The sequence below is a fragment of the Xenopus tropicalis genome, chromosome 1 (genome assembly GCF_000004195.4).
Source record: "Xenopus tropicalis strain Nigerian chromosome 1, UCB_Xtro_10.0, whole genome shotgun sequence".
Classification (NCBI taxonomy): domain Eukaryota; kingdom Metazoa; phylum Chordata; class Amphibia; order Anura; family Pipidae; genus Xenopus; species Xenopus tropicalis.
In genome coordinates this window covers 163,728,902-163,742,159 of record NC_030677.2, presented here as the reverse complement: position 1 = coordinate 163,742,159, position 13,258 = coordinate 163,728,902, and the positions used below count along the sequence as shown (strand labels likewise).

General features: G+C 36.9%; 1 protein-coding gene across 4 annotated transcripts in view; it reads left to right on the top strand.

The window, feature by feature from the left end:
• The window catches only part of hectd4 (HECT domain containing E3 ubiquitin protein ligase 4), a 96,958-nt gene that overhangs the window by 50,223 nt on the left and 33,477 nt on the right, over nucleotides 1-13,258 (top strand). For all 4 annotated transcript variants that reach the window (XM_012968793.3, XM_012968794.3, XM_004910504.4 and 1 more), the window contains exons 28-45: nucleotides 49-137; nucleotides 982-1,157; nucleotides 1,505-1,640; nucleotides 2,434-2,575; nucleotides 3,120-3,286; nucleotides 3,410-3,556; nucleotides 3,675-3,859; nucleotides 5,234-5,387; nucleotides 6,014-6,297; nucleotides 6,972-7,161; nucleotides 7,660-7,741; nucleotides 8,260-8,462; nucleotides 8,595-8,730; nucleotides 9,390-9,572; nucleotides 10,045-10,209; nucleotides 11,573-11,742; nucleotides 12,524-12,639; nucleotides 13,005-13,108. In XM_012968793.3, coding sequence (XP_012824247.1) covers nucleotides 49-137; nucleotides 982-1,157; nucleotides 1,505-1,640; nucleotides 2,434-2,575; nucleotides 3,120-3,286; nucleotides 3,410-3,556; nucleotides 3,675-3,859; nucleotides 5,234-5,387; nucleotides 6,014-6,297; nucleotides 6,972-7,161; nucleotides 7,660-7,741; nucleotides 8,260-8,462; nucleotides 8,595-8,730; nucleotides 9,390-9,572; nucleotides 10,045-10,209; nucleotides 11,573-11,742; nucleotides 12,524-12,639; nucleotides 13,005-13,108 — 2,829 coding nt within the window. The remainder of the gene's footprint in view (nucleotides 1-48; nucleotides 138-981; nucleotides 1,158-1,504; nucleotides 1,641-2,433; nucleotides 2,576-3,119; nucleotides 3,287-3,409; nucleotides 3,557-3,674; nucleotides 3,860-5,233; nucleotides 5,388-6,013; nucleotides 6,298-6,971; nucleotides 7,162-7,659; nucleotides 7,742-8,259; nucleotides 8,463-8,594; nucleotides 8,731-9,389; nucleotides 9,573-10,044; nucleotides 10,210-11,572; nucleotides 11,743-12,523; nucleotides 12,640-13,004; nucleotides 13,109-13,258) is intronic.

The window sequence follows — 13,258 nt, the reverse complement described above, 5'->3', positions numbered from 1 at the left end:
TGCTGCTAATGTAGGGATTATCATTTCTTGAATGTTCCTAACCTGCAGAGCAAGTTAAAGGAACTTGAACTTTTATGTTCTATGAAAGAGGTCCCTTCTGATGGAAGTGATCCAGAAAACATGGTTTTCTCTCTGCGGTAAGCCTATTTTCCTAAGTGCATGCTTTAAAAGACATTTTAGTGACTGACTGTATTGTTTTTCAAAAAATACATGCTTTTAATTAAAGAAGTGTCTGCTCTTGGAGTACTGAACCCTGTTATGTAGTGTGGGATGCAAAATATCTACTGTATATCTACTGTAAAGTAAACCTTTTTGACTGTAGTTTACAGCTGAAGGGGCTTTTGCGAAAATGTTTATAAAAAGGTATTTGGAGGAAATATTGAAAAAAGGAGGGTTATATATGGCTCATGGATCAACTTGTGGTGTGCATTCTGATTGCCATAGTTTTGTTTGGAGCTTTTTATTATACATATACATATAGCATGCACACAAAACCCAGAAGCTGAAGTTAAAGTAGTTACTTGGAGTATTTTGACTGCTGTGTAATCATACTCAATAAATGTTCAAGTGGAGCAGAAGTCTTCCTGTCACTTCTACATCTGCTGTTTCCCATAGATCACTGATGGAAGCAGTGACAGGCAGAAGGAGAATATTAACCACTGCTGGTTTTTTCAGCCTGATTATGGCAGTGAAAGACTTTTTGTTTGCCATTAGCCTTATGCTAATAAGGGGTTAGTTGGGTTATTTGGATTTGTTTCTAGAAATTGTGCGAGAGAGAGAAAATGTCTGTGGTTTTTTTTTTTGGTTTTTTTTTCTCAAATAATGGTTGCCTCAGTAGTATTTTTGTTTAAACCCCATTTGTTTTGAAATGCAGTAGATGTACTAGATTAGATATACTAGTCATCTGGAGATTCAGTAAACTATATATATTCATACAGTACATTGTTATATTAGCGATTTGTATGCTGAATTTGTCATTAGAGAGAAGTTTTTTCAAGAGGTGAACTCCCTGATCCAAAAACCTTCCCACCCAATGGCTAAGACCAAAACATTGGTTAAGAGTCTGATGAATAGAGCAGAGCTCCTGTTACATGTGACTATTGCAGCACATTCTGGTATCACGAGAAGCATATCTGGCACTCCAACTGAACCTCAAGGTATGTGAATCTGGGTATACTGTAAAGGATTAATTCTTCAAAAAGCACAAATATGTGACTTTGGCCTAGTTTAAACTAACTGTTTATTAACACCACATGAATTAAAAAGGAATGCTAAATGTGTAGTTATTAAAGGACCTGTAATATAATAAACAAAAGCATTTTTTTTTACATTTAAACCTTGTATCTGTTCTTCTGACTTAATACAAAAGAGGTTTTTTTATTTCAAATGTTTTATTTGTGAGGTCTGTTATTGTTAATGCATTATGTTAGTTGCCCAGGAAACAGGTTTATTCTGCTTGATTTGCCAACTGCTATTCTGTAATTCCAACATTGTCATCTTGCAGCTGGCAAGTCTATCTCAGAAGCAAAAGTTATATCTCAAGCCATGCGCCAGCCTGTTTTCCTCCGCAGCATGTCTGCCCCTTCTGACCTGGAAATGATTGGAAGTAGTGACTTAGAGTTCAGCAGGTCTAATCCAAGGTAAATCTGTTTTCAAGATAATAATAACAAAATGGAAATCCTATAGTTCTCTCTTAGTGCACAAATATGGATCTACAGTTATTGAATTACCCATACATTAAAGTTATGTTATGGTGCATTAGCATGTAGACTTTCCAAGTTCTCCTGCACTGCATCATGGTCCACGAAAGTCCCTCAGGTGTCAATGTGACATACAGTCAGGTGTTCAATAGTAGAATATCTCTCTATAATGCATTTTGCAGAACAGGGACTTAGCACACTATCAGACTGAGGTTACCAATGAAAGTCCTGTCTGTTAGTGATGCCAAGGAGAATAAATGTATGAGTCTCTGTCTCTCTCTTTCTATAGACAACCTGAGGCACATTTCCCAGGGTCCATTGAGTGCACCCAGTGTTAGACAAGTGACAGTGTTAAGAGGCAAGGCTAAACATGACATTAGTTATCTTGTCTCTGTTCTGTTAGCAGTTACCGTTCCTTAGTGGTATACACTTGTATAGGAGAGAACTGCTGTTTAATTCCACATTCAGCAGAAGGTTGAACCTTTAGCATCTTGCTGTCCTGTAGGAGGGCAGGAATACTCAGAATTATTAGCTCAAATTATTATTGGGGATAATGATCTAATGTTACTTCAGGGCTGGGAGATTGTGCAAACGTAGATGCAGGATTACAGAGGATTATGTACAGATTTGTCTTCTGACTTTGCAAGTCTATGTGTTTAAATTTGGGCACTGATTCTTAAAAAAATATAACTCAATATTGCAGTTTTTCATATTCTCTTTGCCATTTTTACAGGAGAAGGAACATCACTAGCCACAGGAGCAGCTCCTTCACTCTGCTTCAGTCTTTAGCTATTGAAGACTGCAAGGATAAACCAACATACAGTGTCCTTTTAGGGCAACTGTTTGCCTTCATTGGGACCAATCCCGACCAAGCAGTATGTCACACTTTCATTTTTGTAGTGAATACATTTGAATCTGTAATTAAGTGGTGTATAAGGTATGTACAAATGTGGTTTTGCGTGAACAAAAAACTGTTACAGTTATACCTGTATGGATGAGGGATCTACCATATTGCTTGTCTCTGCTTTGCAGTTTCAGAATAAGATCGTTTATACTATTTTTTTTTTTTTTTTTTTTTATTGAAAAGCCACATTTTCAAAATGTTATCATTTTGGCTGCATTTTTCTTTGATCTAGTACTTGGATATTTTCTAAGAGGCATTAATGAATATTACTTTATAGCTGCTTTAGTGTAGTCATACAATGGAATCATGCAATGCCCATATGTACACAAATCCCCAAAGACTTGCACACTGAATAGTCAGGCCCTGTCTGACTCACACATTGTAGCTCTCTATGAATGTATTACATAGGGGGCAACAAAGTAATGTTCTTTAAATAATTTTGTTTAAAGGTCGTTCAGTTGCTAACCATTGGCTAAGTGTGTGATTTTTGTATATTTAATTTATCGCATTTACAGGTATCCAGTAGCAGCTTTCTACTTGCAGCCCAAACCAGATGGCGTCGTGGTAATACTCGCAAACAAGCCCTTGTACACATGAGAGAATTACTGACTGCTGCTGTCCGTGTTGGGGGTGTGACACATTTGGTTGGACCAGTAACAATGGTGCTACAGGGAGGACCAAGGCAAGCTCAGTTCACATATTCAGTTTCTCTCCAGAACAAATATTGTTTATACTGGTTATACTACCCTGTCAATGCAAATTGAAAATGTCATTTATTTATTTTTTTTTTTTTAATTCCTTCCAGAATTGAAGAGCTCACCTGTGGAGGAATGGTGGAGCTTGTTCAAGAGGCATTTGGAGAGACCATGACCTCAGTGGTGTCACTTTGTGCACGGTATCCCATTGCCTGTGCAAATAGCATTGGGCTTTTGTGTACTATACCTTACACAAGGTACTCCTAAATTATTTAAAGGGAATTCTGGGAGGACCTATTTGCTTATTTATTGCCTTATTAGATGCTAGCAAAGCCATTTAATCTTGACATACAAAAATCAATTTTTTTTCTTAAGGAGTGAAGAAAAATGTTTAGTTCGCAGTGGGCTTGTTCAACTGATGGACCGACTCTGCAGCTTAAGCAACCAGAGAGAGTCCAGCTCAAATGAAAAGCAAACCAAGAAACAGAAAGTAGCAACTATGGCATGGGCAGCCTTCCAAGTACTGGCCAATAGATGTGTAGAATGGGAGAAAGAAGAAGGTAAGCCAATGAGTTGTAAATGTATTTGACCTATTATCCTGAATGCTTGGGATGTGGGATTTTTTGGATAAGGGGCTCTCAGTAATTTGGATGACCGCTCTCAGAGACAAACCTGAGGAAGAGCACTGTTTGTGCTTTAAACATTGGATTTGTTTTAATAAAACTTTTTCCTTAAATGTAAGTCCCAGTGCATGCGGTACTCTGTCTCTATATTTCGTTTATTTGACCAACCCCCGGCAGTTATGTTTTTAGAGTTGTGCTCCTCTCTGCACCTCTCTGGCCTGTTCTAGATGATTTGAATAAAAGTACCTTATTTATTTTTAACTTTTATGTGATTGCAGTACAACTTAGGTAGCACACATCAGTATGAACGGTGTGCCGATAAACTTTTAGACTATATATATATATATATATATATATATATATGTTCAAGATATAAAAGTAGCAGGTAATTATTACAATTAATTGCAATTGTATAGTTACAATGAGACATTAAGGGGCTGATTTGAAATTATAGATCATTACAGAAAAGTTCACCCACTTTCTGTTCATTTTTTAAAAGTGTATATATCAATGGGTGAAAGCTAGCGTTCACAAATCTTCATCACCACGGCAACTATTCTCCCAGCAATGCCATCCCACCGGCAAGAATGTAACGCGTATGCAATCCCACCGGCAATTTACATTTTCGCCGGTGGGATGTCATATCGGGGAAATTAGTCGCCCGCAACAAGGGAGATTTGTCACGGGCGACTAAACTCCCTCGTGTGCCAGAGCCCTAAAGGAGAAGGAATCTACTGAGGCAGCTTATTGCCAATAGATTAGCCACAATAGTGCAAGATAGAACGCTATATTTATTTTGTAGAATTATTAACCATACCTGAATAAACAGCCCTAGAAGCTACCTGTGTTTGTTTAAGATAGAAGCTGCCATTTTAGCTTGGTTTGGAGCCCATTTCCTTCTTACATCTCTCCTGCTGCCTGTATCTCTTGCTGCAGAGAGGAAGGGGGAGGAGTGAGAGGTGAGAAGGAAGTGGGAGAGAGGAGGAAGCTGTGCATGCTTGTGTTGTGTCTTGATGGTTTTTGCTGAGAAAAGGAAGTCTGATATTGAAGCTCATGTGTATAGAATAGAAGGAAAGAAAAGTGTGGTTTCTTTTATTTTTTTACAGAGGATTTGGAGCATCATTACTGTGAGACCTTTACCTTTCCTTCTCCTTTTGCAATAAAGGTGGAATAAGTTCTGATGGGATTTCTCCCATTTTATTTTTTTATGAAGTGAAAACCTGTCATTGCAGGGAGTATGTAGACTTTTTATATCTAGTGTATATGTTCCCTTTTCATATTTTCTTATATCTACTTTAAATTTGTTTTAAGGTGGTTCTACTGAGGCGGTACACTCTGGTTTGGCTAGACAAGTCTCCACCCTCCTCACTAACCATCTAGCAAGGGCTACAGAGTGCTGTGGAAACCAAGCTGCAGGGAATGATGCCCTACAGGACGTTCTGAGCCTTCTCAATGATCTCTCTAGGTAACAGCCAGAGTGGTGTTATTATAATTAAAACATATTTGTAGTACCAATATATTCTGCACCAGTGTACAATTTCCAGTTAAATGTGAAAAAATGCAGCAAGATGCCCTTTTTTATTGTATTTGATGTTTTATTTTTCTGGCAAACTAGCATTTTTTATTTGAAAGGGTTGTTGCTTTTTGGTAAATTACACTTCTAACTTCATTATCTAACAGTTGAACTTTTCTACTAATGAGAAATAATAATACATTTGAAAGATATAAAATACATTGAGAGACATATGTGTGTATAGGTCCAGAATAAATTATACAGCTAACACATTAGCTGAAGAAGGGGGATACATTACTCCTATATCAACTTGCAATGCTGCTTTATGATATCAATTCAGTTTTTGCTATTTATATGGCATTTTCCCACAAACATTATTACACGTTTATGTATTATCTGTGAATCTGTGTCAGTATTTACCTGGAACATTGCCACATTGTAGATTGACCAAACACATTTCTAAAGGTAAATTTGATAACATTAAAAGCTAATTTTTCTATTATGGCTCATTCAACAATAACTGCACTTCCTTCATGTGTTTATATTTTGTTACACTAAGAGATTGTTTCTTCACACAGGAGTCAGATAGGGAAGGCAATTCTGAGCCAGCCTGCTTGTGTGTCCAAACTTCTTTCGTTGCTGCTGGACCAGCGTCCTTCTCCAAAGCTTGTGCTCATAATTCTGCAGCTGTGCCGCGCTGCACTTCCTCTCATGAGTGTTGAAGACTGTGGAAATGTAGAACTTCCTCCATGGAGTTACTCTTTACCAGCTCTGGACAGTGAACAGGGGGAGGATCCAAGTGACCCAGCCTCCAAAATAGCATCTTTGTTGCTAGCAAAGTTGGCTGATTATGTTGTTCCAGGTAACATCTGTAAAATTCTTGCCCTCACCGTCCCCAAATGTCCACAATGCACCTTACCTTCCCAGAGTTGTGTGCTGCTTACAGGTGCAATATTCACTCTCCCTGTATAGGATGGGCATATGTGTTGCATATGTGTATGCAGCGCTGCACATGCACCCCTCTCTGTGCATCTTTCATGAGCCCTGTACTTGCTTATGGCAGTTGTTAAGATTAAAGTTTCCCTTGTACCTTCGCTTTTGCACTTACATGTTTTTAGTATTACACAGTGACAAAGAACTGTATTTCTTAAATTAGAAATTTAAATAAAATCTGATATCAGCATTATGTTTCTAGTTTGAAAAGCTGAAGCTACTCCAGTTTTTCTATTAAGGTCTTGTGTTTTATTCCTTTGAAAATTGTAATCAGTTAAAACATTAATCAAGGGACTATAAAAGATATTGTCATAACATAGCCCACATATAAACTGTATATATTTTTTGTGCTAGCTTAATGTATTAATATATATGTAGTAAAATCGTTGTCATGAAAGCACCCATATTATTTTATATTGAGGAGGTATTATTAAGCAGATCATAACATTAAGCAATAAGAAATATAATGATAAATGTAACCATAAAATAAATGTCTATGGGAGAATCATTTCTCTTATCTAATATTTTTTTTTCCTTTTGCAGGATGTCAGACAGTTCTTTCTCCTACTGCTTCTGAACCAGACAGCTCATTGTCCAAAAACAGCCCAAAAAATTCCCAGAAAGCAGATAAGGATGCAGAAGAAGAGAGTGAAGCAGTAGATGGCAAGCTCTCCATTTTTATTCATAAGCGAGAAGACCAGTCATCCCATGAGGTTCTTCAGCCTTTGCTTAGGTAATACATTGGATGTAATTTTAATTTACCCGTCTTTGTAGTGGTAATCATTTTAGCCATTTTTAGCTTCATATGTGCAGCAGGTAATCCAGTACTGTATTATAAATCTCTTTCTGTCACTGAAAAGTTGTCTTGCTACCAGATTCAATTTTAACCAAGAGATATGGGCAGCGTGTTCAGCATTCCTTTAGTTTGCCTAGGGGACTAAATGTTTAGGGTTTATACTTGCTATTGTGACAAACAGAAGGAAAGAATTGCATAAATTTTGGTACAGTGAGTCGACAATAAATGGTGCATATGTCCACAGAAAAATCTGTATCCTGAAGGAGACATTGGTAGTAGTTTTGAGCTTCTACTTGCCATCTAGAAATCTTCTGTTTTATGAGCTGCTCCTCACCTAACCTCTCTGATGCATAAACAGATTGGCTTGAAATTGATTACCTTCACGAGAAATAATTCCACATAGTCACAAACTAACTAGTGACTTTTGTTCTACAGTAGTTCAGAGGGAAGGCCTTTTCGTCTTGGTACTGGAGCGAATATGGAAAAAGTAGTAAAGATGGATCGTGACATGACTAAGGCAAGTATCACAAGGAAACCGTTCTTCTATGTTCTCTATCAGCCCTTTCTGTCAGTAACAACTGGGTAATTTATGTCACACCAATGGAGGCAGGACAGTATCAAACTTCTTATAGCTCCTTCCTCCCTTCAAATTGGTGGCTTTTTCTCTCATTAGTTTTTTGTTGTCCTGACTATGATGTAGGCACACAAAATGTATCCCTATGTATTTATCAAAATATTCTAGGTTTTTGCTTTTATTTCTCAAAGTGTGTATTTAAGTCACTTTCCATGGATCGTTTGGGAGTAAAGAGACTTACATCATCTACTCCTTTGAATGTCTGCATTAACCAGTGCTTTATTCAAGAGGTGCTGGAGATAAGGGATCTTATCTGTAATTTGGATCTCCATACTTTAAGTCTCCTAAAAAATAATTTATGTGGTTTGCCTCATATACATGTATATAGCCTATAGGCTAAAGCTCACCATATATATCCCCCTTATTCACAAGCATTGATTATCTGATTATTTGTCAAACAGAGTGGATGTTGTGAAGTAATCACAGAGGAGGCTGCAGCTGCTCTCCGCAAAGCCACTAAATGGGCCCAGTCGGGTTTAATTGTTAGCATTGGGCCACCTGTGGAGACAGTTAGCCCTGATTCAGCGAGTGGACTTTCCACTGGTGACAAAAAGAAAACAGCCCAGACCTCGATCTGTAGGGAAAGGAATTCTGAACTTGCCAGGTAAAAAGCGGAGCCAATTTTATGTAATTGCCTTCATTCATTTATTCAAAAAGTCTGTCTTCTTATTCACCTTTCCCCCTTGAGATGATATTTGTTCATTTAAATCTGCAATGATTTTCTCTTGTCTAACAGGACTGATCCTGTACGCCCTTTCATTAGTGGCCATGTAGCAAACAGCATGGCTGCAGAAGTAATTGCTCTGCTTCACAGCCTGCTGATGGCACCAGAGTCAAATGCTGCCCAAATCTGGACAACAACAGCAGAGAAGGTACAGACATCAGAATTCAGATTTTTTTTTTTTCAGATTTCAGATTTTTATGACTCCTAGTATGTTAGAAATACAATGGGACTCCTTGAAAGCAATATAACTGCTGCAGCAAGTGCACTGAATGCTCTATTGTATTCCATCTATATGTGCATATACAACCTGCTGTATTTCTTTTAATACTCTCAGAAATATGTGTGTGCACAATTGATTTGGCTACTCCAGTTATGATCACCCTGGTTATTATTATTATTTTTATTATTAACACATTTGTAAAGCACCAATATATTCTGCAGCATTGTGCAATAAATGGGAGTATACATTTAACATACAGATTACATACAATAAAGTGTTTTGGTTATTAAAAAAAGAAATGTTACATTTAATATATGTAAATTATATGTAGGCAAGTGTGTACTGTCTTACTGTAGGGCTGCATTTTGAATCAAAGTATATTTTCACAAGAATCAGCAGTATTACTGATCAGTTTAAGCATGTAATACATATACACATATCTCTTCAAACTGATGTAATACATATACACATATCTCTTCAAACTGATGTAATACATATACACATCTTTTAAAAAAATATGGGATGTTTTTTGTTTTGAAAGATATCTTATCTGGTTACATATATAAAACTGATAATACTTTGTGCAGGTTCTTTCTCGTGCCCTGATGTATATCCCACAGCTTGGCAAATATGCAGAAAGCATCCTAGAGAACGGCAGCGGTAATGGCAGGAAGCTAGCAAAGCTACAAGGCATTGCAAGGCAAGCAGTTGCTGCATTATGTGCGCTTGGTGGATTTAAAGAAACCATTAAAATAGGTTCTGAAGTCCAGGTATATCTCTTGTTTCATTTATCTTAATTTTTTAGATTCTTAACTGAAATAATTCAAAAATTCAGATAATTGTGGCAAATGACTATGGCACACTGATTTAAAAACCATATTCCGTATTTTGTAATTGTTTGATACTTGTTTTTTTTCACTATGATATCTAAAAAAAAAAAAAGGAAATATCTAAGGGGCGGATTTATCAAAGTATGACATTACTACTCACCACAGAAATATGAACCCACTTCTTATTCATTCCTAAGAGAGTTTTAAAACATATATATGAAATGGTGAACTCTACATTTCACACATTGATAAATTCCAATAGGAATGAATAGAAAGTGGGCAAGTTTTTTTTGTGGAAAAGCTCTAATCACACCTTTTGATAAATCTGCCCCTAAGTGTTGAAGAAGAAAATGGGGTTATATTATAGAAACGTGCAATTAGCAGACTGATTTTTCACTTGTTCCCCTACTAGGTGTTGGGTAAAGGAATATCTGGGAGCATTGGAGTGGTTGTTTCTATTAATGAACAAGAAGGTATTGCAACAGTGAAATTTCCAGACATAGATTTTAGAAAATCATGCAAAGCATCTGACACACTGACAGTACCATTATTTAGGCTCTGCGTTCCACGGTCAGAGGTAAGATCATTTACAGATGTCGTAAGTGAAGCTATTGTTTCAATCAGTGTTGCTTTTTCTTTTTAAGTATACCTTCTGTGTAGACAGAAATTGTAAAAAAAGATTTCTTGGAAAAAATAGCATTGCCGTGAGGTGAATGTATGAATCATATGTTCTCCTTAGTATTTTGAGCCGCTTCTGACATTAAGTGAAACCTTTATTTGCTTCCTGACTGGACCAAAAATATGGCTATTAGATGCTTTGCCATAATCATTTTTACAAATCACTATTATAAAGAATATATTATATGTGTGCACAGTATTAGATACAGAGTCATATTTCATATAACTTCATCCATCCATTGCCTGAATAGTGTTCACTAGATCATATCATCAGTTTTGGGGTTTAGAAACACCCTCTGCAGGGCCTCTAAGTCCCATTTTCTACAGCTCATGTTTGGTGGAACATATTACAGTGATAGGTATATAAAGGGTTTCTATGTTGTGTGGGGTTCTATAACAAATTTTGGTTTGGAAGACGGAGTTCCCCTTTAATAGAGGAACTTTTTCCATTCAGGTGAGGTGAAACCATAGCTGACTGGAGGAAAACTGCATCAGGTGTCTTAAAGAATTATCCAACCTCAGTTGACGTAAACAAAATGTGCACTTCTGCAAATACAGTGCATGGGGCACCCATTCTTGAAATGAATAATTCTATATAAGAGTTAACAAAAATTCTAGGCAGATGCTATATGAATACATTTCTTTTGCGTCTCATGGTGCTACTGAGGCTCTATGCCACAACTTTGTTTTTGGCTCTGGTTAATTACCAATAACTATCTTAGGGCCAAAATAAATCTTTTTTTGCAACAAGGATGTAACACTGCGCAGTATTTCATTTGTCTGTAGGAGGAAAGTTTCCATAAAAACCTCCACGTTTTCTTACAGCAAAATATAGTCATGTATTTCTGCTATTATGTAAAGTGTTCTGGGTTATGCCTTCTGATATACTAATGTTGCTACAGTTTCTTCACTGAGTATTTTACTAAATATGGATGTTCATACAGGAGAATTGTATTAAAAGTCAGAAAAAAATGCATAAATAAGATTTTGCTATGTAATACTTACTTTACCGGTTATTACAGCACAGATTTGACTTTCCAGGGTCCCACAACATCTATGAATTAGATGAACTGGTGTCTAATATGGAATAGTACCTGATATCATGTGTTCCTCTTGAGATGCATGCTTGCCATTATCTGTATTGTTATCGGTGCAAATATAAGAGAAAAATTAAAGCTTCAGTTAATATGACATCCCTCATTTCCTGGAAACTAACTGCTTGAATTTAACTTTTTACCACACCAACATCCACCCCTCATCAGGCATTGCCTCTCCATAAACTGTCCATTACTGAGAAGGTAGTGCAGGCAGTCCAGTCCATGTTACTTCCCCAGGAGGGCTGCCTATCTATTCATACCTCGCTTCCTGCAACAGGAGATGCCTCAACTCCAGTAATGGCAGTGGTTCGACTTCTTGCAGAGATCAGGACAAGGTGAGAACTTGTGGGACACTTAATATTTTATGGTTTAATTTGTTGTATATTTCCCAAAGGCATAGTCAGTAGAACTTCCTATTCAGATATCGTTTAGGGTGGCAAATTCTATTTTTTGATACATGGCTATAGAAAGTATAGGCATGAGATCTGTTGTCCAGGAACCAGTTATCCAGAAAGTTCTAATTACTGCAGGGCCATCTTCAGTAGACTCCATTTTAATCAAATACATCACAAAAATTATTTTATTTTTAATAATAAAACAGTACTTTGTACTTGATCCCAACTAAGATATAATTAATCCTTTTTGGAGGCAAAACAATCTTATTGGGTTTAATTAATATTTAAATGTTATTTTTAGTATAATTAAGGTATGGAGATCCAAATTACAAAAATACCCCTTACCCAGGAAACCCCAGGTCACAAGCATTCTAGATAACAGTTCCTGTACTTGTACAACAGACTCTAATATGATGTGCTTTTCAGATATTGTGGCTCTAGTGCCATCTGTAATGCTGTGTTTGATAGTGCAAGGTTTTGGTCAAGCACTTGTACCTTTTTGAGTTTTTTATATTAACATAGTATTGGTAAGTTACCTGATTCTTAGCTTGATGCTACAAATGCTCAACTGAGTTTTACAGTGTAAATGTGTTGCCACTAATTAATAATTATGCTATAATTAATTTTACTTTTGCAATTATATAGAAAGTCTTTATCTGTTGTGTTAATTATTGTGTCCCAGACCTGTTTTAATAGTGGCTGTTCTTTTTTGTTTATTAAGAGCTTGCTTGGTGATGGCTCAGCTGTTGGAGGACAGCTCATTTTGTGAAGAATTCATACAGCAATGTCCAGCTGCTGTAGAAGTTCTAAACCTAGTGGCCCAGGAATGCAGTCCTGGTAAGTTTTAATTGATATTCCCATATGAAGTAAGTTGATACAGATAATTTGTGATCTATTCATCTTCTTTATTGCATTGCTCAAATTGTTTTTACTTAGCTTTTAGCTGATATACAGTGCAGCAAAGTAATTTAAAAAGCTTAAGCAGTTTTTAAAAGAAGGGGTGCAGGAGGATGATTTATTTCCTTACTCTAGTATGATATATCTGTATGTTATATATTGCAAAATAGCTTCTTTTCAGGAATTCTAATAAAATCTGTAAACTTGGTGGGGGCACTTTCATCCTCTTTTGAATTATATGTAGTCCATAAGACTGCAGCATGTGCGCTATTGCGTGAGTTGATATGATGCATTTTGGGTTGCAGGGGAGCGTCTCTCAGTGGTGGAAGTTCAGTGTGAAAGACTACGAATGCTTTATCGGGACTGTGCTCGCCCCCCGCCACCACCTTTGCAGGCTGAGCGCAGACAGGTAGACGAGTTCCAATCACAACTATACAGACCATGTCATTCTTGCTGTGATATGCTTGCAGAAAACATCTGGCTATCCGCTGCAGTTCTTCTGTGTATTCTACAAAACAACACCCATTAAAAGGCCACTCTAGCCTCAGATTTGCCTGCA